Here is a 25,136-nt window from a genome sequence, read left to right as displayed (position 1 = left end):
AAGTTGCAAACAACAGGCCTTTTTACCACAAAATTCTTCATTGTGTATTTCTTAAGAACATTACCTTATACAACTACCATACGGTGATCAAAATTAGGAATTTTAACAAATATTATCTAATATACAAACACTTTTCAGATTTGATGCAACTTATAGCAATTCTTTTTCCTGGGATTCAATCCCAGATCACACATGGCATTCACTTATCATGTCTCTTCAGCCACTTTTAGCTTAGCACACTTCCTCAGCACCCTTTTTTTCTTTTGTGACACTGATGTTTTTAAAGATCACAGGCCAACACTTTGTAGGATGCCTCTCAATTTAGTTTTGGTTGATGTTTCATCATTACTAGACTCAGCCTGTGGATTTTGGGTGTGAGTGCCACTGAAGAGACGATGTTTCCCATTGGGGCGTCCTCACCGGAGGCGTAAGATAGCCATTTGTTCCTGTATTGGTGTCAACACTGATCACTTGATCAAGGTGAAATCTACCAGTTTTCTCCCTGTAAAGTGACTATTTCTCCCTTCACAATGAATAAGCATCTTGTGGGGAGATGTTGTGAGACTGAGCAAACACCTTGTTGCCCGTCAAACTTTCAGACTCTAGTTTTAGCATCCACTGATGATTTTTGCCACCAACAATTTTTATTATGATGGTTACAAATGTAACTTTCCTTTATTTTTAACTTACTATTTTTTAGAGATGAGATCTCACTCTGTCACCTAGGCTGGAGTGCAGTGGCGCTATCATAGCTCACTGCAGCCTTGAACTCCTGGGCTCAAGGGATCCTCCCGCCTCAGTCTTCGGAGTAGTTGGGACTACATGTGTGCACCACCACACCCCGCTAATTTTTGTATTTTTTTTTTTCTTGTAGAGATGAGATCTTGTTATGCTGCCCAGAATGGTCTCAAACTCCTTGCCTCAAGTGGTCCTCCTGCCTCAACCTGCCAAAGTGCTGGGATTCCAGGCATGAGCCACTGTGCCTGTCCACACATGTAATTTTCTAACTCCATCTTTCCCTCTGCATTTATTAGTTGACATCCTACAGCAGAGAAGTTTCCTCTTCTCAACCATCAGCCTATTGATCTATTGACCTAGATATCAATTTACTACCAGTATGAACTTATAAATTATTATTTTATTTTTTTTTTGAGACAGCTTACTCTGTCACCCAGGTTGGACTGCAGTGGTGTGATCTCGGCTCACTGAAACCTCCGTCTTCTGGGCTCAAGCTATCCTCTCATCTCAGCCTCCTGAGTAGCTGGGACTATAGGTGCACGCCACCACATACGGCTAATTTTTGTATTTTTTGTAGAGATAGGTTTTTGCCATGTTGTCTAGGCTGGTCTTGAACTCCTGGACTCAAGTGATCCTCCCATGTCGGCCTTCCAAAGTGCTGGGATTACAGGAGTGAGCCTCCGCTCTCAGCCACATCACTTTTAATTTTGATGCTCAAGTTGTCTCACATTTGGCCAGTGGGAGTCACCTCAAGCTGCTTTCTGTGTCCCTTTGAGGTATTCCCATCATTCTTTGTGCATATCTTTACTTTTTGGCACAAAATGCTTCAGTGTCATCTTGTATTTTCCCTGTCTCAGCCCTGGAATCAGTCATTTCTCCAAGGAGCTCTGGCATCTTTTAGAGGAGAGAGGAATTTATAAACAACACACGGTACTGAGTGTGTCTGTGCTGTGGAGGGGTCCTAGCTTCCAAGCTAGGCTGGGTGAGGTGGTTCATGCCTGTAATCCCAGCACTTTGGGAGGCCGAGGTGGGTGGATCACCTGAGGTTGGGTATTCAAGATCAGTCTGGCCAACATGGTGAAACCCAGTCTCTACTAAAAATATATAAATTAGCCTGGTGCAGTGGCTCATGCCGGTAATACCAGCACTTTGGGAAGTTGAGCGGGCGGATCATGAGGTCAGGAGTTCGAGACCAGCCTGGCTAAAATGGTGAAACCCTGTCTCTACTAAAAATACAAAAATTAGCCAGATGTGGTGGTACACACCTATAGTCTTAGCTACTTGGAAGGCTGAGGCAGAAGAATCGCTTGAACCCAGGAGGCAGAAGTTGCAGTGAGCTGAGATCGTGCCACTGTACTCCAATCTGGGTGACAAAGTGAGACTCCGTCTCAAAAAAAAAAAAAAAATTATCTGGGTGTGGTGGCAGGTGTCTGTAATCCCAGCTACCTGGGAGACTGAGATAATCGTTTGAACCCAGGAGGCGGAGGCTGCAGTGAGCTGAGATCATGCCATTATACTCCAGCCTGGGCAACACAGTGAGACTCCATTTAAAAAAAAAAAAGTCTCTGGATGGCTAGGCTAGATCCAAGGCAAGTCAGGAAATAACATCAGTGACTGACCAAGGGGCCGTGTCCCTTACTCTGCCACATCTGGGTGGCTTTCACCTTGGACCAACCTGGGCCCCCTTCACCAAGACCATGGGGGACTGTTAAATAGGAAGCAGCTGAACATCTGTTGTCTCCCTCCATCCCTCAGCAAGCCCCTTACCAGGCTGGGCTCCTAATGGACAGGTCAAGAGTCCTGAGTCATGATTGTGAGTCTGCAACAATAAAAATTTAATACAGACTTCATAGAACACTTTTTAATTTACAAAGTGCTTTCAATTACATTATCGAATTTAATCAGTTATCAATGAGGATTTTAAAAAAATGTTAAGAAACGCAACAAATATAACAAAAGACACAGACAGGCACGGGAAGGCCCCCAAATGATGCTGCTCCTGTTGCAGAGGGCGTGATCAGAGAAGAGGCGGAGGCCTGCAGGGGAGTAGGCTCATGCATGCTGGGCCATCTGGGCAGGGCACTGGACTTGACAGAGGGATTGGGCAGACTCGCTGACCCATATACCCCTCTCCCCCTGCCCGCCACAGACCCCAACTAATACAGTGCCAGGAACTGGAGCTCCTCTGAGAAGCATCCTCCGCAACTCTGACAGAAGCCTCCCTCCGAAGCTTTTAGTGCCTTTAAGTGTTCTGGGAAGACTGTACCACTTTGTGATGCAGAAATCTGTGAGTAATTGGAAGTCTGTGCCACTGGTGATTTATCTTCAAAGACCTCATTTAAAATTGTGCATGGCAATGGACACGATTGCGAAATTGACATGGCCTGGGCTTGTGTCTCACTTGGCCTGACATTTTCCAACCCCTTTATAGATCGGATCCGTATTCCATTACTTTCAGATAAGCAGTTCCTGCTTGGCTGTCGAGGTGGATACTAGTTAGTAAGCCGCCCTGGATTACACTAGCATTTTCACTGGAGTGTTCCACGTCATTCTCTGAAGAAAACATGAGATCAGGGGAAGATTCTCCAGCAGTACTGTTGGGTAGATTATTTTGAGCAAGAGACTCTTTGGGGTCTTTCCAGACACTCAGAATGAGGTTGCTGAGTCCAGTCACGTCTGCCTGGGCACGTCCTTAGGTTTCAAGGTAAAAGGCTTGGAGAGGGCAGAGGTGGATCACAGAGCAGCTCTCTGGTCAGCCCCGAGGTGGGCTTCAGGGAGAAGGGATCAGGCTGCAGTGACCACGGAATGGAACCCCCTCCATTCTGCAGCCCAGGGGTGGGTGAACAAACATGTGTTCAGCTCATGGCGCGGGCTGACATCCTGGGTCTGGAGTGCAGCCTGTGATCTGTGAGTGACCACGGCACCAGCCAGGGCAGCTGCTGGACAATGGGGGGTGCCAGCAGTTGGACTTGAGGGCTTTGAGGACCTCCACCATTCATGCAGGATCGGTTCTTTCCAGGCTCCTCCCAGCTGCTCTACCAGGGTCTAATGACTTTCCTGTCAGTTAAGGCATTTTACGTTATCTCCTGATGAACAAAGTGTCATCAGGGGACAGCCTAGGGGATGGGGAGAGTCCAGGGGCTGAGTAAAGACAGGCTTTGGTGGAGTTGTGGCCTTGGAAACGCTTATCATTCTCAACCCTCCTATCATTGTAGATTCATCTGTGAAATGAGGGGATTTCAGGTCATTCCCACATATTTAACACACAGTGATTTCTGGGAGGGTTCCTAAGCCGAGGTCCATGGACCGTGGATGGTTTCAAGGCACCCATGAACCCCCTGAGCCTACATGTGCTCATCTCTGTATGCTCATATCTGCACAGGGCTCGGTGACAATGATGCTGGCAGAGCATTCTAGGGAGGTACCATTCTCATTCTTCAAATGAATGAACTCACATCCAGTCCTCACCTCAGCCCTCAGGGGCACAGAGAGGGAAAGTGATTTGCCCGAGGTCACACAGTGGGCACTGGGGCTCTGTTCCCCAAGCTTTTGTCCACTTTACTACTTGTGGGTGAGCAATGGTCTTTCCATTTTTTTTTTTCTTGTGTCTGATAAAAACCTTCTCTTTTCACCTGAGGAGATGCTATAAAGACTAACAAGGTGTTTTAAGGTTAAATTCCTCTTCTGATTTAAATCACCAGTGCTGACTTCATCACTAATAATTAAACCATCAATACTGATTAAAGTCATTGGTAATAAGTTAATTGTAATACATCAATTGCAACAAATCAATAATGATTTAAATCATTAATAATGAAACTTTATTAAGAGCTATGGGAAAATTGGTACATGAAAAGCAGTATATATGCATGACTTTCACACAATTCTTTTTTCACAGTAGGTGACTGATCTCAGACAACCACTATTTTTACAGATTCCTGTAATTTTCAATTAATGTCCTGTGAAAACCAGTCTATTGTATTCTTCACAAAGATGGTTAAAGATATTCCCAGGTCTTGCATTGGCAGATTCATTTTTCTGTAGTGAAAATATATTAGCCTGTGGTCTGCTGTTACCCAAGCATGCATCTATAACAAAAATAAGTAAATAAAAAAAAGGAGACATAAAAGATTACTCATTACTCATAAAATGTTTTTCTGTAAACACCCAACATGGGACAATTACTTCATTACAGTCAAGCCTGACAGCCTCTCTTAGCTTTATGTTTTGATGTGTTTATTCTGGAGGCAGTTTGACTTCCTCGTTACTAGTTTGGATGCCCTTTATTTCTTTCTTTTGTCTAATTGCTCTGGCTAGGACCTCGAGTGCTATGCTGAATAGAAGTGGTGAGAGTGGACATCCTTGTCTTGTTCCAGCTCTCAGGGGGAAGGAATGCTTTCAACCAAAAGCCAGTTTTGACTTTTTTGAAGATGAAATGTTACAATAGCAATGTCAGTTGTTCTGATTAATATGATGTAATGATTTATCGAACCCTTAGTCCTCACTTTTTTTTTTCCAATTGAAAATAAATCTGAACGGGGACTTTATAATTTCCCATTTGCCTTTGATTCCTAGCATTGGCGTCTGCCATGGAGGGCTCACTATATGAAACTGGGGCAAATCTGAGAATTACGGGTTTACACCACACAATCAGCATCAGAAATACCTGTGCAGATCAGCAGTGCTGTATCACCAAGGAGAAGAATGTGAGCTCCCTCTTCTGTTTTCATTTCGCTCTCTCCCTTTTTCCTTTTAGACCAGTGTTGACTAGGGGGATGCGGCTGGCCAGGTCTGCAGGGAAGCGCAGACTCCTAGCGGGTGACCAGACCTGACAGGGCCTGCTTCTCCTCTGAAGGAGCTCTGTCTCTGCACTGCCTTGTTCTTTCTTTACTATCTTCCCCGTGCTGGGGGATGTAGGAGGCAATCTAAGAAGTGCTAATTATTATGTAAGAGGGTCTTGTCACTGTTAATGAGAAAGACCCTCTGCTTGCCCATCTCCCCTCTTCTTCCTTCCCTCTCTCCCTCTCTTCCTTTAATCTTTCCTTCCTCCACTTATCAAGCTTCTATGAAATGGCCCTAGGATTCCCGCAGCCGGCACACAGGTTCCGAGGATGCGTACAGACCAGTCGGGCTGACAGACATGAAAACATATCAGTGTGATGGAGCATAACGGAACCTACAAGAGACTAAAGGTACATGAGGGGATTCAGTGGGGGCTCACAGAGTGGACATTCCCCTATGGCAGGGGCAGGGGTCTGGAAGGTAGGAAAAGTAGGAGGGACATGTGGGAGCCCCAGACTATGTTTCTCCCTCCCAGATGAGGATGATTGTACTATACCTGTGCCAAGGTGGGCATTACATTAAAAAAAAATTTCCACAGGTTATTGGGGTTCAGGTGGTATTTGGTTACATGAGTAAGTTATTTAGTGGTGATTTGTGAGATTATGGTGCACCCAACACCTGAGCAGTATATGTTGCACCCTACTCATAGTCTTTTATCCCTCACCCTCCTCCCACCCTTCTCCCCAAGTCCCCAAAGTCCATTGTATCATTCTTACGCCTTTGTGTTCTCATAGCTCAGCTCCCACTTATCAGTGAGAACATATGATATTTGTTTTTCCATTCCTGAGTTACTTCACTTAAAATAGTCTCCAATCTCATCCAGGTCGCTGCAAATGCTGTTAATTCATTCCTTTTTATGTCTGAGTAGTATTCCGTTGTATATATATACCACAGTTTCTTTATCCAGTCATCGATTGATGGGCATGTGGATTGGTTCCACAATTTTGCAATTGCAAATTGTGCTGGTATAAACATGCATATGCAAGTATCTTTCTTGTATAATGATTTCTTTTCCTCTGGGTAGATACCCAGCAGTGGGATTGCTGAATCAAACGGTAGTTCTACTTTTAGTTCTTTAAGGAATCTCCACACTGTTTTCCATAGTGGCTGTGCTAGTTTACATTGGCATCAGCAGTGTGGAAGTGTTCCCTGATCACTGCATCCACGCCAACATCTACTGTTTTTTGATTTTCTGATTATGGCCATTCTTGCAGGAGTAAGGTGGTATCACATTGTGGTTTTGATTTGCATTTTCCTGATCATTAGTGATGTTGAGCATTTTTTTTCACGTTTGTTGGCCATTTGTATGTCTTCTTTTGAGAATTGTCTATTCATGTCCTTAGCCCACTTTTTGATGGGATTGTTTGTTTTTTTCTTACTGATTTGTTTGAATTCATTGTAGATTCTGGATATTAGTCCTTTGTCAGATGTATAGATTGTGAAGATTTTCTCCCACTCTGTGAGTTGTCTGTTTACTCTGCTGACTGTTCCTTTTGTTGTGCAAAAGCTCTTTAGTTTAATTAAGTCCCTGCTATTTATCTTTGTTTTTATTGCATTTGCTTTTGGGTTCTTGGTCATGAAATCCTTGCCTAAGCCAATGTCTAGAAGGGTTTTTCCAATGTTATCTTTTAGAATTTTTACAGTTTCAGGTCTTAGATTTAAATCTTTGATCCATCTTTAGTTCATTTTTGTATAAGGTGAGAGACGAGGATCCAGTTTCATTCTCCTACACGTGACTTGCCAATTATCCCAGTGCCATTTGTTGAATAGGGTGTCCTTTCCCCACTTCATGTTTTTGTTTGCTTTGTCAAAGATCAGTTGGCTGTAAGTATTTGGGTTTATTTCTGGGTTCTCTATTCTAGTCCATTGGTCTATGTGCCTATTTTTATACCAGTACCATGCTGTTTTGGTGAGTACGGCCATGAGTATAGTTTGAAATCAGGTAGTGTGATGCCTCCATATTTGTTCTTTTTGCTTAGTCTTGCTTTGGCTATGGAGGCTCTTTTATGGTTCCATATGAATTTTAGAATTGCTTTTTCTAATTCTGTGAAGAATGATGGTGGTATTTTGAAGGGGATTGCGTTGAATTTGTAGATTGCTTTTGGCAGTGTGGTCATTTTTACAATATTGATTCTACCCATCCATGAGCATGGGATGTGTTTCCATTTGTTTGTGTCATCTACAATTTCTTTCAGCAGTGTTTTGTAGTTTTCCTTGTAGAGATCTTTCGATTCCTTTGTTAGGTATATTCCTAGGTGTTTTATATTTTTTTGCAGCTATTGTAAAAGGAGTTGAGTTCTTGATTTTTTTCTCTGCTTGTTCGCTGTTGTTGTATAGAAGAGCTACTGATTTGTAGACATTAATCTTGTATCCAGAAACTTTGCTGAATTCTTTTATCAGTTCTAGGAGCTTTTCGGAGGAGGCTTCAGGGTTTTTGAGGTAAATGATCATATTGTCAGCAAACAGTGACAGTCTGACTTCTTCTTTGCCAATTTGGCTGCCCTTTATTTCTTTAGCTTGTCATATTGCTCTGGCTAGGTTTCCAGTACTATGTTGAAGAGGAGTAGTAAGAGTGGGCATCCTTGTCATGTTCCAGTTCTCAGAAGGAATGCTTTCAACTTTTCCCCTTTCAGTATTATGTTTGCTGTGGGTTTGTCATAGATGACTTTTATTACATTCAGTTATGTCCCTTGTAGGCCAATTTTGCTGAGAGTTTTTTTTATTTTTGAGACGGAGTTTCACTCTTGTTGCCCAGGCTAGAGTGCAATGGTGCGATCTCGGCTCACCACAACCTCTGCCTCCCAGATTCAAGCAATTCTCCTGCCTCAGCCTTCCGAGTAGCTGGGATTACAGGCATGCACCACCATGCCCGGCTAATTTTGTATTTTTAGTAGAGACAAGGTTTCTCCATGTTGAGGCTGGTCTCGAACTCCTGACCTCAGGTGATCCACCTTCCTCGGCCTCCCAAAGTGCTGGGATTACAGGCGTGAGCCATTGTGCCCGGCTGAGAGTTTTAATCATAAAGAGAGGCTGGGTTTTTTCTAATGCTTTTTCTTCATATATGGAGGTGATCACTGATTTTTAAAAAATTCTGTTTATGTCATGTATCACATTTATTGACATGCATATGTTAAACCACCCCTGCATCCCTGGTATGAAACCCACTTGATCATGGTGGATTACCTTTTTGACATGTTGTTGGATTCGGTTAGCTAATATTGTGTTAAGGATGTTAGCATCTATGTTCATCAGGGATATCGGTCTGTAGTTTTCTTTTTTGGTTATGTCCTTTCCTGGTTTTGGTATTAGGGTCATGATGGCTTCATAGAATAAATTAGGGAGGGCTCCTTCTTTCTTTATCTTGTGGAATAGTATCAAAAAGATTAATAAGATTAGTACCAATTCTTCTTTAAATGTGTGGTAGAATTCTGCTGTGAATCCATCTGGTCCTGGACTTTTTATTGTTGGTAATTTTTAAATTACCATTTCAATCTTGCTGCTTGTTATTGGTCTGTTCAGGGTATCTAATTCTTCATGATTTAAGCCAGGAGGGTTGCATTTTTCCAGGAATTTATCCATCTCTTCTAGGTTTTCTAATTTATGTATGTAAAGGTGTTCATAGTAGCCTTGAATGATCTTTTGTATTTCAGTGGTGCCAGTTGTAATATCTCCCTTTTCATTTCTTAATGAGGTTATTTGAAATTTCTCTCTTCTTTTTTTGGTTAATCTTGCTAACGGTCTATCAATTTTATCTTTTAAAAAAACCAGCTTTTTTTTTGGCCGGACGCAGTGGCTCAAGCCTGTAATCCCAGCACTTTGGGAAGCCGAGACAGGTAGATCACGAGGTCAGGAGATCGAGACCATCCTGGCTAACACGATGAAACCCCGTCTCTACTAAAAAATACAAAAAAAAAACTAGCCGGGCGAGTTGGTGGGCGCCTGTAGTCCCAGCTACTGGGGAGGCTGAGGCAGGAGAATTGCGTGAACCCGGGAGGCGGGGCTTGCAGTGAGCTGAGATCTGGCCACTGCACTCCAGCCTGGGTGACAGAGTGAGACTCCATCTCAAAAAACAAACAAACAAACAAAAAACCCCCCCAGCTTTTTGTTTCATTTATCTTTTGTGGTTTTTTGTTGTTGTTGTTGTTGTTTCAATTTCATTTAGTTCTGCTCTGATCTTGGTTATTTCATTTATTCTGCTGGGTTTGGGTTTGGTTTGTTCTTATTTCTCTAGTTCCTTGAGGTGTGACCTTAGATGTCGGTTTGTGGTCTTTCAGTCTTTTTGATACAGGCATTTAGGGCTATGAACTTTCCTCTTAGCACGGCCTTTGCTGTATCCCAGAGGTTTTGGTAGGTTGTGTCATAATTGTTCAGTTCAAAGAAATTTTAAATTTCCATCTTGCTTTCCTTTTTGACCCAATGATCATTCAGGAGCAGGTTACTTAATTTCCATGTATTTCCATGGTTTTGAAGTTTCCTTTTGGAGTTATTTCCAGTTTTATTCTACTGTGGTCTGAGAGAGTGCTTGATATAATTTCAATTTTCTTAAATTTATTGAGACTCATTTTGTGGCCTATCATATGGTGTATCTTAGAGAAAGTTCCATATGCTGTTGAATAGAATGTGTATTCTGCAGTTGTTGGATGAAATGTTCTGTATATATCTGCTAAGTCCATTTGTTCCAAAGTATAGTTGAAATCCATTGTTTCTTTGTTGAGTTTCTGTCTTGATGACCTGTCTAGTGCTCTCAGTGGAGTACTGAAGTCCCCTGCTATTATTGTGTTGCTGTCTATCTCATTTCCTAGGTCTTTTAGTAATTGTTTTATAAATTGGGGTTCTCCAGTGTTAGGTGCATATATATTTAGGATTGTGATATTTTCCTGTTGGACAAGGCCTTTTACCATTATATAATGACTCTCTTTGTTTTAACTGCTGTTGCTTTAAAGTTTGTTTTGTCTGATAGAAGAATAGCTACCCCTGCTTGCTTTTGGCGTCCGTTTGCACGAAATGCCTTTTTCCATCCCTTTAAGTTTATGTGAGTCCTTATGTGCTAGGTGAGTCTCCTGAAAGCAGCAGATAGTTGGTGGGTGATTTTTTTTATCCATTCTCCAGTTCTGTATCTTTTAAGAGGAGCATTTAGGCCATTTACATTCAATGTTAGTATTGAGATGTGAGGTACTATTCTGTTCATTGTGCTATTTGTTGCCCGTGTGCCTTGGTTTTTTTGTTTTTTGTTTTTGCTTTATAAATTGTATGTTTGTTTTATAGGTCCTGTGTGATTTATGCTTTATAGAGGTTTTGTTTTGATGTGTTTCCAGGATTTGTTTCAAGATTTAGAGCTCATTTTTAACAGTTCTTGTAGTGGTGACTTGGTAGTGGCAAATTCTCTCAGCATTTGTTTGTCTGAAAAAGACTGTATCTTTCCTTCATATATGTACTTAGTTTTGCTGGATACAAAATGCTTGGCTGATAATTGTTTTGTTTGAAGAGGCTGAAGAAAGGGCCCCAATCTTTTCTAGCTTGCAGGATTTCTCCTGAGAAATCTGCTGTTAATCTGATAGGTTTTCCTTTATAGGTTACCTAGTGCTTCTGTCTGACGCTCTTAAGATTCTTTCCTTCGTCTTAACTTTGGATAACCTAATGACAATGTGCCTAGGCGAGGAGCTTTTTGTGATGAATTTCCCAGGTGTTCTTTGTGTTTCTTGTATTTGGATGTGCAATCTCTAGTAAGGCCGGGAAGTTTTCCTCAATTATTCCCCCCAAATATGTTTTTCAAACTTTTAGATTTTTCTTCTTCCTCAGGGACACCGATTATTCTTAGGTTTGGTCATTTAACATAATCTCAGACTTCTTGGAGGCTTTGTTCATATTTTCCTGTTTTTTGTTTGTTTGTTTGTTTGTTTGTTTTTGTCTGTGTTGGATTGGGTTAATTTGAAGACCTTGTCTTTGAGCTCTGAATTTCCTTCTTCCACTTGTTCAATTCTGTTGCTGAGAATTTCAGAGCATTTTGCATTTCTACATCTAATGTTTCCTGAAATTTTGATTGTTTTTTCTTTATGTTATCTATTTCCTTGAATATTTCTCCCTTTACTTCTTGTATCCTTTTTGGATTTTCTTGCATTGGGCTTCACCTTTTTCTGGTGCCTCCCTGATTTGCTTGATAACAAACATCATGAATTCTTTTTCAGGTAAATCAGGGATTTCTTTTTGATTTGGATCCATTGCTGGTGAGCTAGTATGATTTTTTAGGGTTGCTAAAGAGCCTGTTTTGTCATATTACCAGAGTTGGTTTTCTGGTTCCTTCTCATTTGGATAGGCTCTGTCAGAGGGAAGGTCTAGGGCTGAAGCCTGTTGTTCAGATCCTTTTGTCCCATGGGGTGTTTCCTTGATGTAGTACTCTCCTCCTTTTCCTATGGATGTGGCTTTCTGAGAGCCAAGATGCAGTGATTGTTATCTCTCTTCTGGGTCTAGCAACCCAGCAAGTCTACCAGGCTCCGGCTGATACTGGGGGTTGTCTGCACAGAGTCCTGTGATGTGAACCGTCTATGGGTCTCTCAGCCATGGATACCAGCACAGTATTTGAGGTGTCTCCCAGGTCCTGCAGGAGCAGTCCACTTCCTTGAGAGGGTCTGTGGGTCCTCTTGGGATTGCCGGTTTGTTTTTGCACTCGTTCTGGAGCTAAAATTCACAATGTGAGCCTCTGCATGCTGCTCTGTCCATCTGAGTTGGAGCTGCAATCTCAGCACTACATTTTAAGGCTCATAACTACTTTGTAAGGCCTATTGACATCCATGCCAGTTTTTAAAATGTGGGCTGCCTTTGCTCTGCTCCTTGAACAGCCTGTGAGGTTGTCAGCCCTGGGGTGCCAGTAGCAGCCCAGGATGCTTTCCCATTGTGTGTTGTGGGTTGCCTGTGATTAAATGGGGGTTCAAATCCATTAGCTCCTGACTTCTCAACCACACTCGCCAGGTTGGTAAAGCTTCTTCTATCTTCAAGTCTTCTCACGGGTTGTTTCTCCTTCCTCTGTCTGGTCCTTAGGTGCTCATCAGGGCTGACCCTTAGCTCTTTCCTTTCCTTAGCAAAGAGTCATAGAGGGTTCATCCCTGAGCTGCTGAGCCCTGCCCTTGGCTCTAGTGCTGCCTTCCCCAGGGCCTCCCCTCCATTCCTCCTGCTGGCCCCTTTAATGAAATTTGGTAGTCTCTTTTTAATCAAGGAGTGCACATGCATAGTTGACAAAATCTGCACAATTGACTACTCTCCAATGTTGGTAGAATCAATGTAGAGCCAACTGGTTTTGTCAGCTGTAGAAATGTTTAAAAGTGAAGGTTTTACAAAACAATAGCTCCAAGACAAAACAGTGAGCTCACAGGTAACTGCATTCTTCCTGTTTGCTCATATAAGGCACCTGGAAACTCCCCACTGGCTGGTAGAGTTTGGAGTGATCATGTCCCTGCTCCCCCATTTATAGAGGGGACAGACATGGACTGTCACCCATGCTCTGGGGGCACTACAGATGGGAGATGTTCTTGCAGAAAAGTATGAATAGTCAGACTCCCTGGGTTCTCCCCACGCAACCTGTTTTTCTTGTTTTGTTTTTTTGTTGTTTTAAGACTTTGCTGAGGCCAGAGAGGAGCCCTACCAGAGAATGTTGACAAATGGGAGTAATGCATGGCCCTTGATTAAGGTCTAAGCTAAGAAAGAAGTGGTTAAACATTAACTGTTGCATGATTATTGCAACAGCTAAGTCCTGAGGTGACCTGTGAAATGGCACATATAGTTTCATAAAATAATTCACAGTTGACCCTTGAACAACGTATGTTTGAACGGCACGAATCCACTTACATACGAATTTTCTTTCATCTCCAGCACCCCTGAGACAGCAAGGCCAACCCCTCCTCTTCCTTCTCCTCCTTGGCCTACTCAACATGAAGACGATGAGGATGAAGACCTTTATGATGACCCACTTCCACTGTATCAATAGTAAATATATTTTCTCTTCCTTATGATTTTTTTAATACTCTTTTCTGTAGTTTATTTCAAGAACATAATATATAATACACATGGCATACAAAATATGTGTTAATTGACTATGTTATTGGTAAGGCTTCTAGTTAACAGTAGGCTATTAGCAGTTAAGTTTTGGGGGAATCCAAAGTTATACATGGACTTTCAACTAAGTGAGGGGTCAGTTCAGCTAATCCCTGTGTTGCTCAGGAGTCAGCTGTGGGGTGGAAGAATAATTGTGGAGCACAGAAGTTGTGATCAGAGAAGCTGAATATTCACTGTTATGGAAGCAGCATGGCACAGGCAGTGTACATGTGAGAACGCCGTGGGGGCACTCCCTGGGGGTGGATTAGAGCATATTGGCTGCTCCTGGCTTAGTGTCTCTCACTGGGACTCACCCTTGACTGATAGGAACTGCTGAGGCCAAGGAGGTGCTTCCTCCCAGGGAAGATTCTAATGCTGTAGGGGTACAAAGGTTCAGCTCAGGTGATCCACAGGGGCATATTTTGGTACCCCTGCCCAATTTGAGCTTGAGAAGGGCATGAGGATCAGGGGTTTAGACCCTCTAGGGATGAAGGTTTGGTCACCCCCACCAGGCAATCCGCATACAACAGCAGAGGCGCTAGCTCAGGGCAAGGGGAGGCAGAATGGGTGCAGGAGGGAGATGAACCTCAGTTCTCTGTTGTGCTGTGAGATCAGCTGCAGGAGAGGGGACTGTAGTCTACCCACCAATCTTCTGTTAAAGTTCACCCAGGAAAGCCGACCATTCAGAATCCCGAAGGAAATGGAACCAGCAGCATGAGCAGTGGACTGTGATGAGATCCACCTTTCCCCAGAGGCTGGAGGTGTTGGGTGTGAACTGTCCTCATCTCAAAGGAGTCCACTTACCCAAGGCCACACGCCCTCCCGGGGGCAGCTTGTGCTCCATGACCGATTGATGTCGGGGGTAGAAAGACCTGGCTTCTTGCTTCAGCTGGGGACAACTCTGAAGGGCCACCCCAGCTCCAGAACTCCCCATGGCTCCAGAGCTCCCCATCGCACCCAGCAATGCAGGTGAGGTGTCTACTGACTGCAGCATCGGTGTCACCTCTCCCTGGCTGGCAAGGGCTGTGCCCAGGGCGCTCAAGAAACCCCTCTGGGACACGAGTCTCTTCGGAAAGACGATGAGGATGAAGACCTTTATGATGACCCACTTCCACTGTATGGAGAGTAAATATATTTTCTCTTCCTTATGATTCTCTTAATACTCTTTTCTGTAGTTTACTTTATTTCAAGAATATAACATATAATACATATGGCATACAAAATATGTGTCATCTCAGACACATTCCAAAGCAACTGCTTCTACCAGCGTTGCGTTTCCTCTAATTTTCTCTTTTTTTATTTTATTTTTTGAGATGAAGTCTTGCTCTGTGGCCCAGGCTGGAGTGCAGGGGTGGGATCTCGGCTCACTGCAACCTCTGCCTCCCAGGTTCAAGTGATTCTCCTGCCTCAGCCTCCCGAGTGGCTGGGATTACAGGTGCACATTACCATACTCAGCTAATTTTTGTATCCTTTTTTAGTGGAGATGGGGTTTCACTATGTTGGCCAGGCTGGTCTCAACACTCCTGACCTCAGGTGATCCATCCATCTCAGCCTTTTCCCAAAGTGCTGGGATTACAGGCGTGAGCCACCATGCTTGGCCTCTAATTTTCTTTTATTTACTGATGTCACCATAGTACAACCCTGTCATAATTTTCATTGAAATAGAAACATGTATTCTGCATCTAGCCACTCATCTCAAAGGTTTTTTCCCCTTATCATTTCATAGTTGTCCCAGGATGACTCCTCCTTTGCCCATGAAAGCACCCATGAACTTTACTTGGATTATTTGTAACCTCACAAATTCATACTAAGTTTTGCCTTTATTTACAAAAACTTAACTCCCCAATTATGAAATTAATTACATGCTATTTAGTTTAAAAAAATAAAATGTAAAATTACCCATAATTATCCTATTCAGAACTGACTGCTTTAATATTTTTATGTTTCCTACCTTTTAAGAATTCTAGTTGAGACCATACTATATTCTCCCTTTAACACCTGACATAGTATCTTCAGTATTTCTCCAGAGCATTAAAAATCCTTTCTAAAGATGATTTTTTAAAGGTGATGTAATATTCCATGGTGGAGGCTGAGCTCTTATAAGTAAACCATTCTCTGATGTCAGGCCTTTAAAACAGCACCATTGGCTGGGCATGGTGGCTCATGGCTGTAATCACAGCACTTTGGGAGGCTGAGGTAGGCGGATCACTTGAGGTCAGGAGTTTGAGACCAGCCTGGCTAATATGGTGAAACTCCATCTCTACTAAAAATACAAATATTAGCCAGGTGTGGTGGCAGGTGCCTGTAGTCCCAGCTACTTGGGAGACTGAGGCGGGAGAATGGCGTGAACCCAGGAGGCGGAGCTTGCAGTGAGCCAAGATCGCACCACTGCACTCCAGCCTGTGCAACAGAGTGAGACTCTGTCAAAAAAAAAAAAAAAAAAAAACAAAAACCAAAAACTAAAAAACCAGCACCAGTGTTTTGAATGAACCAGGGGGAGTCCACCCACAGGGAATGCCCTCCACCCCCAGAACGTGGACCCACACATGTCTATGGGTCCCACAAGGGGACCAGTACTTTCAGGACTCTGTAGGCCAGCTGAAGGTAGAATCTAGAGTCTCGCGTATCCCCGCAGAGAACCATTTCCCAACATGTACCTCTGCTTCATAATTTTAGATGGCTTGCAGGTGAACATTACTATTTTTTAATTTCAAGACTTGTGTAAATTATCTGGGACTTCACAAATGCTATTCCTTTGGCCAAGTAGAAAGCATTTTTAAAAATGAGTTGATAGCCACTAAGTACATGAAAAAAAAATCCTCATCTCTAATAATTAGGGAGATGCAAATCCAAACCATAATGAGATACCACTTCACACTCATCAGGATAACTAATATGAAAACAAAACAAAACAAAACAAAGCAGGTGCCAGGCAAGGATGTAGAGAAACTAGGACCCTTGTGCATTGCTGGTGGGAATGCAAAATGTCACAAAATTGAGACTTGGTATTACCATATTATTCAGCAATTCCACTTCTGAGTATGTACACAAAAGAAAGCAGGGACTCAAAACAGGTATTTGTACACCAGTGTTCACAGTAGCATGATTCACAGTAATCAAAGGTGGAAACAACTCAAATGTCCATCAATGGATGAATGTGGTACACACATACAATGAAATATATTCAGCATCAAAAGAAAAGAAAGTTTGACACACGCTGCAACGTGGATGAACCTTGAAGACAGGATGCTGAGTGAAATAAGCCAGCCACAAAAGGACAAATAGCGTACAACTCCCCCTACTGGAGGTATCCAGAACAGTCAAATTCAGAGACAAAGTTAAGAGTGGTTACCAGGGTCCTGGGGAAGGGCAAAGGGAAGTTAATGTTTAATAGGTAGAATTTCAGCTTAGGATGATGAAAAAGTTTTGGAAATAGATGGTGGTGACAGTTGTACAACAATACAAATGGACTTAAATGCTACTGAACTTACAAATGGTTAAAATGGTAAATGTTATGTATATTTTACCACAATAAAAATAAGTTGATAAAAAGAAAAAAATTAGCAGATGATGTGGCTTAAATCAAGAACCCATCTCTATAAAAAATAAGCAAAATTAGCTGGTCGTGGTGGTGTGCTCCTGTGGTCCCAGCTACTTGGGAGACTGAGGTGGCAGGAGCGCTTGAGCTCAGGCGGTCAAGGCTGCAGTGAGCTGCTGTGAATGCACCACTGCAGTCCAGCCTGGGGGACAGCATGAAACCCTGTCTCAGAAAAAAAGTAAATTATATTTCTGGCCCCAAAAATGTTTTAAAATCCTCTGTGGTAAATATGCAGGTAAAAAGAGAAGAAAATATGACATTTATTGAGAACCTATTTTGTATAAATGTTTTAACTATTTAACTATTTTATGTCACTTAGTTCTAATACTGTGATGTAGGCACTAATCCAGATTCAGATCAGGAAGCTGGGTCCAACTGTCAGTAAGTGGCCAGACCACCTTCCAAACCCAGCCTGTCCACCTCCTGATTTTGTGCTTTCTGGTACACCTCACTGCTTCCTGCTTATCCCATTTCACTTTCTTTCCACTGGACACTGTAAAAAATTTCACCTATTTGGAAGTTTGCATCTGCAGGAAATTAATTAGGAAAAACACAAATTATGGACCAAGTGGTACCTAAATAATAGAAGCAAATCTTGTCCTTCACAGAAGAACACACACGTCAAAGCCAGAAACAGAACTGAGCACTCACCTGGGACTCGGCTCTTCTGGTTTCCTCAGTTTTGAGCCAGATATAGTTGCCATATTCCGTATGAAATCAGTAAAAAAATCAGTACAAATCAATAAGGTGAAAGGGTTCTGTGACCAGTCATGGTGGGGGACGGGGAGGGGGTTGCCAGGGACTTTGAGGACCCTGGAAAACAGATACAACACATCCTCACCATGGTACTTTGGAAAATGCAGAAGGGCACAGAGAGCAAAAACCTACCACCATAAAGCACCTCATCACCTAGAAAGAACCAGTTCACATTTAGGTCAATATAGTTTCCATTTTTACTGCGCATACACATATATACAATGTATTTTAAAAATGGGTTTTACAATATGTAGTTTGATCACTTGGTTTACAACTAAATATACTGTGAACATTTTCTCTTCTACAATAGTTAAAAGAATTGCACAGCTTGGAGGAAACATAATTTATTAAGCAATGTTTTTGGGGACATTGAGGTATAATTTTTTTTCTAAGGAGACTTCATTCTTTTTACAATGCCTTTGGGGAAAAAAACGGGAGTCCTTGTCTTATATAGCTTTCTGTAGATGATGGAAACTTGCCCTTTCATTTAGCCTTTTTACTTGCTTCTCTACACCCACCTAATCACCAATCAAGTAACCCATTTTATGTTTTCCAACCTCTCTCTTCTCTTTGCTTCCTCTTTCCTACCCAGTCTCCCTGCACACACACAGACAGACTTCCATTCCTTCAGCACTCTGGTTCCTCCCCTTAAAGAGGCTTTCTTTCCTTCTAGAGAGACTATTTTAATTGATTTTGATCAACTCTACTCAAAACTGTATCCTAAGGTCCACATTAGAATTAGTCTTTAATAGTCTGAAGATATAATTCAATCATTTAAAAGAACATATTAAGAAGACCTTGGTAGAATTACATGTATCAAGAAACACCAGGCCTTGCGTGGTTGCTCACGTGTGTAATCTCAGCACTTTGAGAGGCTTAGGCAGGTGGATCACAACGTCAGAAGTTTGAGACCAGCTTGGCCAATACGCTGAAACCCCGTCTCTATTAAAAATACAAAAAAATTAGCCGGGCATGGTGGCCCATGCCTGTAATCCCAGCTACTTGGGAGGCTGAGGCAGGAGAATTGCTTGAACCTGGGATGCAGAGATTGCAGTGAACTGAGATTGCGCCATTGCACTCCAGCCTGGGTGACAGAGTGAGACTCCATCTCAAAAAAAAGAACCACTGGACTTGGGCACAATGGAGATATTGCTGACTTTTTTCCTTTTTTTTTTTGAGACAGAGTCTCGCTCTGTCGCCCAGGCTGGAGTGCAGTGGCGTGATCTCAGCGCACTGCAAGCTCCACCTCCCAGGTTCACACCATTCTCCTGCCTCAGTCTCCTGAGTACCTGGGACTACAGGTGCCCGCCACCATGCCCGGCTAATTTTTTGTATTTTTAGTAGAGACAGGGTTTCACAGTGTCAGTCAGGATGGTCTTGATCTCCTGACCTTGTGATCTGCCCACCTCAGCCTCCCAAAGTGCTGGGATTACAGGCGTGAGCCACCGCGCCCGGCAGATATGGCTGACTTTCTTTTGAAAAAAGAAGTAGTTTTTTGGGAGAGGGCAGGGCAAAGAGGTAAGAAGTAGTCAGTTCTGTAAGGAAACGTTAGAAACCATTTTGGAAATGTATTCATTATTTTAAGGCAACTAACAAATGATCATCTTTCAGTTAGGACATTGTAGCAGCCGCCTTTACTGGTCATGAAATTTGCATGATATCTAAAATTATATTTCTGGAAATAGGTCAATGTCGATTAATAGTAACTTTGTATAGAAAGGCAGATGCCAGCTAGCATAAAAGCAGTACGTGCAGACGGTGGTAGTTCTGGAGTCCTGGAAGCCACGAGGTGCTCATCCATCACAAGGCCATCTGGAAGTAGGGATGCTTGATCATTAAAGGAAACCTCTCTGGCAGTTCATCCTGCTGCCCACAAACGTGGCATATCTACATGCCTACTGTGAACCTGCTCTTCTCAGGACACTCACATTGGAACCTAGCCCAGTGGTGATGCCTTCACTTGCAGGGATAAGCAGAACCTGATTAGGTTCTGATGGGTTCCATGTTCCAGGAGGAGAACATGGTCCCTACATATCCAATCATTCAACCCACACTTATCAAACACCTATCCTAAGTCTGACACCCAGGATACAAATGGCAAAGACATAATCCCTGTCTGGATTGGGGAATTCCTTCCTGTTCTCAGTGAAATGTTTGCTTTCATTTACTTCCTGGACTTGAATATTTTCCATTTCTAACATCTCCAAGCCCAAAACTATTATAGGTCTCTGAACTTGGGGGGCCCTAGAAACCTGGCTCAGGCTGGGGTGGAGAGAGGACCGTCGCCTCTTTTTCTCTCCAGGTGCTGCCCTTCTTTTCATTGTTTTCCTCAAATTAGTAAAAATCAATAAGGTGAAAGGGTTCTACGACCAGTCATGGTAAGGTATGGGGAGAGGGTTACCAGGGACTTTTAGGACCCTGGAAGTTCCTAAAGGACTAGCAAGGGGCCAAGCCTCTGATAGAATTTGCTGTTGGGGTGGACTCCAAATGAGCTGCCCATCCTGGTTTGGGTCCTCCTGCCCAAAGGAAAGGAACACCAGAGAACATCTCTTGGTTAAACAAGAGACCAAGACTTGTTTGTTTTCCTCAATAGAAGTTCAGACCATAAAATGTCAAATAGACTTGAAATACATCTCCATCTGAAAGGCAGCAGGACTAGCCAGGTTTCCGAGGAAATAAATATCAAAGAAGCCAAGGCAACTATCTCATCAAGAGTCTGTGATGCTTTTATAAGCAGAACTTTGGTTGCTAGGCTCTAGCAAGCCAAGAGGTACAAGGAGAGCCTACTAACTAAGCACCCCCCAAGGCAACTTCAAAGGGCAAAAGAAAGAGGAGAACCTCAGCTTACCACAGCCAGGTAGAAATGCCTGAGGAAAGCAGCGGAGCTGGCCGTGCCAGCATTTACACAGGGAACACTTCTTGGGCAGCCAGGTGTCATGGGGCACAGACCCACAGTTCCTGAGAATGAACAGGGAAGGCAATAGCCATGGGTCTGAAATTTCTACTTCCCTTTCCCTCTCCTCTCCATGGCTCCCCTCCCCTCTGAATGGCTTACTCTTTGCGCACATCATGCTCACAGTTTCGTCCGTAGAAGGAGGGGGGGCAGGCACAAAAGGACCCCAGCATGCAGGTTCCCCCATTCAGGCAGCAGGTTCTGTTTAGCTCCTTACCTGAAAGGTAAGAACAGATGACTGAGGGTGTAGGGATGGAAAAGTGCAAGGGCAATTCCTGTAAGCGAAGGTTAATGCAACACTAATGTGTTGTCCCACAGAATAAGACTCTGCGTCTTTGAGCAGAAGTCATTTTCATGCATAGGCCAGTGGTGGTTCTGGGGTTCCCCAGCGTGAAGTGGACTCAGGTGATGAAAACTGCGCTCTAGGGAAGTAAAATACACAATCCCTGTCTCACTTCCAAAACCAAAAGCAGTCCAGCACCTGCCCAGTTCCAGAACCAGGTGCCCTTTTAGGTGAAAGAGCGTTGGAAAGATACTCAGGAGACACATGAAGGACCAGGGCAGAAGCATCGAAGCCAGGCACTTCTTACTGTTCTGTATCCCCATGGGCGACACATGCTGGGAAGACCGAGGCCGAATCGCAGGCTCCTCCTGGGGCCGAATGCTGTCATCTCTGAAGGCCAGGTCTCCCCGAGATGGACGTGCAAATTCCCGATGGCTGAGCCCTTAAGGACAAAATCAGTTCAAGGAGTCTGTATTTCAGGCCACATAAAAATTGTGAGTGATCAAAATAACAAAAGGTCTCTCACCGGCAACTAATCCCAGTTCAAAGGCTTTAGAAATGGCCATGATCCAAATCACACTAGGAAGAGGAAGTCAGACATGAGTTAGCAAAACAAAGGAAATAAAGCCTTACAGGTTAACACCTGGGTCCTCCCATCGCAAGGACAAGACCACAGATCACTCAAGAGAAATTGTAGAGCGCCACCTTTCTTTCTTTAATGGCCAATTCATGTAACAAAGAAAAATGTTGAAAAAGTCACCAATATCCAAGTCTTTTTAATATATTTTATTATTTCTTAGGCCCTGTCCTCACATAAGTACCTAATTTTAGGTCTTTTGTCTTTTATTTCACATATTTTTCTCCTGCATACAGTTTTCATACAAGGATTTAAAAATGGCTGCGTCCCATGTTACTGATGAATCACATTTTACAAACTACTTTATTTTTTGAGATGGAGTTTCACTTTTTCACCCATGCTGGAGTGCAATGGTGCAATCTCAGCTCACTGCAACCTCTGCCTCAAGCGATTCTCCTGCCTCAGCCTCTGGAGTAGCTGGGATTACAGGTGTCTGACACCTGTAATCCTAATTTTTGTATTTTTAGTAGAGACAGGGTTTCACCATGTTGGCCAGGCTGGTCTCAAACTCCTGACCTCAGGTGATCCACCCACCTTGGCTTCCCAAAGTGTTGGGATTACAGGCGTGAGCCACTGTGCCGGGCCAAACTATTTTAACCAATCATTTAAAAGGTTTTTAGGTAAAAAATGTGGGTTTTTTTTTTTCCTATTATCTTAATGGTTTTGCAAGTATCGTATCTGCTTATACCTTTAATCTTTTCAGAAGATTTTAAATTTGGTTGTAGTATTGACCTTTGTTTACACAAGAATAAAGAAACAATATTTCATAGACAGAGTCATTAACGTAAAATGAAAATTAACATTAACAGGAAAATGTTAAAAGCCAACGGCAAAGTTAGAAGTAACAGTGTGAAATTCCAGGTCTTTCAGGAAAAAGAGCAGTGCTGTTGGCAGCACTTTAAGGCTTAAGCAAGAGAAAAATCAAATGACGGGTGTAGAACATTCATTTCCTAAACTGGCAATCTCTAGCAATGAAAAAAAGCTCACATTCAAGATTAGCTCATACCTGTAAGAGAAGCGGGCCATCTTCCTGCAGTCCGTAGCTTTTAGCAATTAGCGGGGAAAGAAGGCGTTAGCATCGCTTTAATTCAGAGTCATTGCCAAAATAGCCAAAGGAAAACATTCATCTCCTAAAGCGAAAATGGCAATTTAAGAAGAAAATGAGAAATATGCGTTCCCCAGAAGGTCGTAGCAGAAGCAGGAACAAGATGTCCAGGGGAAACTGGAGGGCTTTCGGCCTTGAAAGTTTAGACCTTGAGCTGGAGACTCAGCCTTTCCGGGGATTCTCCTTCTTCAACAACAAACCCCAGTCGGGGCGGGGAGACCCTTCAGGTGGGCGGGACGCCCACCAGCATGACAATGGCCCACATGCAGGGAGAGGAGTCTTGTAAAACTGTGGTTAACTAGTCCTAATATCTCTCTCATTAGTTGCAGGCTAAAATGATCAGATGTACTCTTTTGGGGCGGGGCGGGGGGGGGAGCGGGGCGGGGAGAAAGAAAGAAAGAAAGAAAAATCAGTTTCTCGAATCAAGTTGGTGATTCCAGGTTGGAGGGGTGGTGGAAAGTAATTGCTTTAATTAGGAAAACCTGAAAATGTATGGGTCTCAAGGCGTCTGATATTTTATTTCAGGAAGTTTTATTTCCTGAAATTTGCTTCCACCTTTGTTTTTCCGGGAGTTTTGAGCCCCGTACTCCCGCTGGGGGATACCCGGGTGGCCAAGAAAGGGGTGCTCTCCGCCCGAGGAGCTAGGTGTGTGTCGGGGGAAGACTAGGAAGCTTGAAACTGAGACAGAAGTTCAGGTTCAGGAGGGGTTCCTTGGGGACTCCAGACTTGAAGTGCAAATTCCAGGCGGACCTGAATTCCTGGAAAGACGCGGGAGCCGGCGCCAGGTGCCCGGGAGAGGGGAGGGGCGGCCAGGGGCGCAGCCGCTGGGGCTTTGCAGTGGGAGTGCCGGCCTGTTCCAGGAAAAAGTTCTAGAACCACGGCAGTCCGGCATGGGAGGCCGTTTCAGTCCCCAATCACGGGAATGTATCTCAGCCTTCAGCGCCCACAGTGCGACCTCTTGCAGCCCCTCGCCGTGCTGGCCCCACAACACCGGGAGTTACCGCCGGGCTCTAATGTGCCGCTTGCAGGGGTAAACGTGTTTATTGAGTGGCTCCACGAAGCTCCAGACGCCCCAGATGGAGAGGCGCGTCTATGAGCCGGAGTCGCCTCCCCTAACATTTCAATCCTCCGGGTAATATGTTACTAAATACGCCCAAAGTCGTTAGTAGTTTCTAAATCGCATTTAATTCCAATTTCTAAAGGAAAACCTGACGGTTACTTAATATTGCCAGGCACACAAATGTGAAGCTTTTATTAGATAGTTGTTTCCATCCATCTCTGTTTATTGGATTTAGGCCTCGGCAGAAAGAATTGGTGGCATCCGAACCCATTTCAGCGTCAGTGCCTACCTGTGTGGATGCCATGGATCCACAGGTGCTGGGAAGAGGTGCTATTTACTTCTACACATGATCTTGGGAGAAGCAAACGTAAAATAATTTGTACTGGGGGAGTGAGGCCCCATCCAGTCAAGGGTGGGATGCAGTAACATTTCCAACTCCACGGTAGTTGACTATTTCATTCCTGCTGCGCTTCACCTCCTCCCTGTGTGGTCTTTTCAGGTGAAACGCTTCAAGTACCATGCTGAGATTCACAGGGGACATGGGAACATGGCCTGAAGCTCTAGGAGGCCGGAGGTGGGGGAGGGCTTTGCAAAGGAGAAGGCTAGCCCTGGAGCTGCAAGGAGGTGTAAAGGTGTTACTCAGTGCGGTACATTTGTAAGGTAGCTTGTGCACCACAGTCCTCACCAGTCCAAGGTGCTAAGTAGATAAGTAGCGCCCACAATATTAGTCTCACTTTGTGGACAAGACAACTAGTTCTATTTGGTCTTGTCTTCAGAGACTGGGCAGGCCTGTGGCAGAACTGGCAACAGAACACACCCCTGCGTTGCTATTTCCTTATCTAAAGCTCTTGTGGAATTTTTAGAGCTTAAATAGGACCCCTGGAAATCACTGCATTTTCGGAGGAAGTAACTGAGGTCTCCAGTCTGGCGATGTTGGCATTGATGGGACCAGAATCCCAGGACGCCAGCTTTTCAGCCACACAAAATCCCTTCTCTAAGGACCAGAACCCCCTGAAGAGATCCCCATTCCCCATAGGTACTGACTGCAGAGGAAGCCAAGTGGATCCAGGGTAGTCAGA

General features: G+C 43.6%; 1 protein-coding gene and 1 long non-coding RNA gene across 2 annotated transcripts; one reads left to right on the top strand and one right to left on the bottom strand.

The window, feature by feature from the left end:
- The first annotated feature begins 3,202 nt into the window (after positions 1–3,202).
- On the top strand, positions 3,203–15,578 carry LOC102143853 (uncharacterized). Its single transcript, XR_274620.5, has 5 exons — positions 3,203–3,442; positions 5,314–5,444; positions 5,819–5,930; positions 13,444–13,557; positions 14,327–15,578. It is a non-coding gene; the product is annotated as an uncharacterized lncRNA (long non-coding RNA).
- A 3,996-nt stretch (positions 15,579–19,574) lies between these two features.
- Positions 19,575–23,315, bottom strand: CRIPTO (cripto, EGF-CFC family member). The gene is made up of 6 exons (XM_005546912.5): positions 22,899–23,315; positions 21,782–21,834; positions 21,563–21,697; positions 21,075–21,189; positions 20,868–20,977; positions 19,575–19,831 (listed from the first exon to the last, which is right to left on the bottom strand). Exons 1-6 carry the CDS (start codon positions 22,916–22,918, stop codon positions 19,716–19,718), a joined length of 549 nt encoding a protein of 182 aa, XP_005546969.2. The 5' UTR covers positions 22,919–23,315; the 3' UTR covers positions 19,575–19,715.
- Positions 23,316–25,136: the final 1,821 nt, after the last annotated feature.

This window comes from Macaca fascicularis, chromosome 2 (genome assembly GCF_037993035.2).
Source record: "Macaca fascicularis isolate 582-1 chromosome 2, T2T-MFA8v1.1".
Lineage (NCBI taxonomy): Eukaryota > Metazoa > Chordata > Mammalia > Primates > Cercopithecidae > Macaca > Macaca fascicularis.
This window is presented reverse-complemented; position numbering and strand designations above follow the sequence as displayed.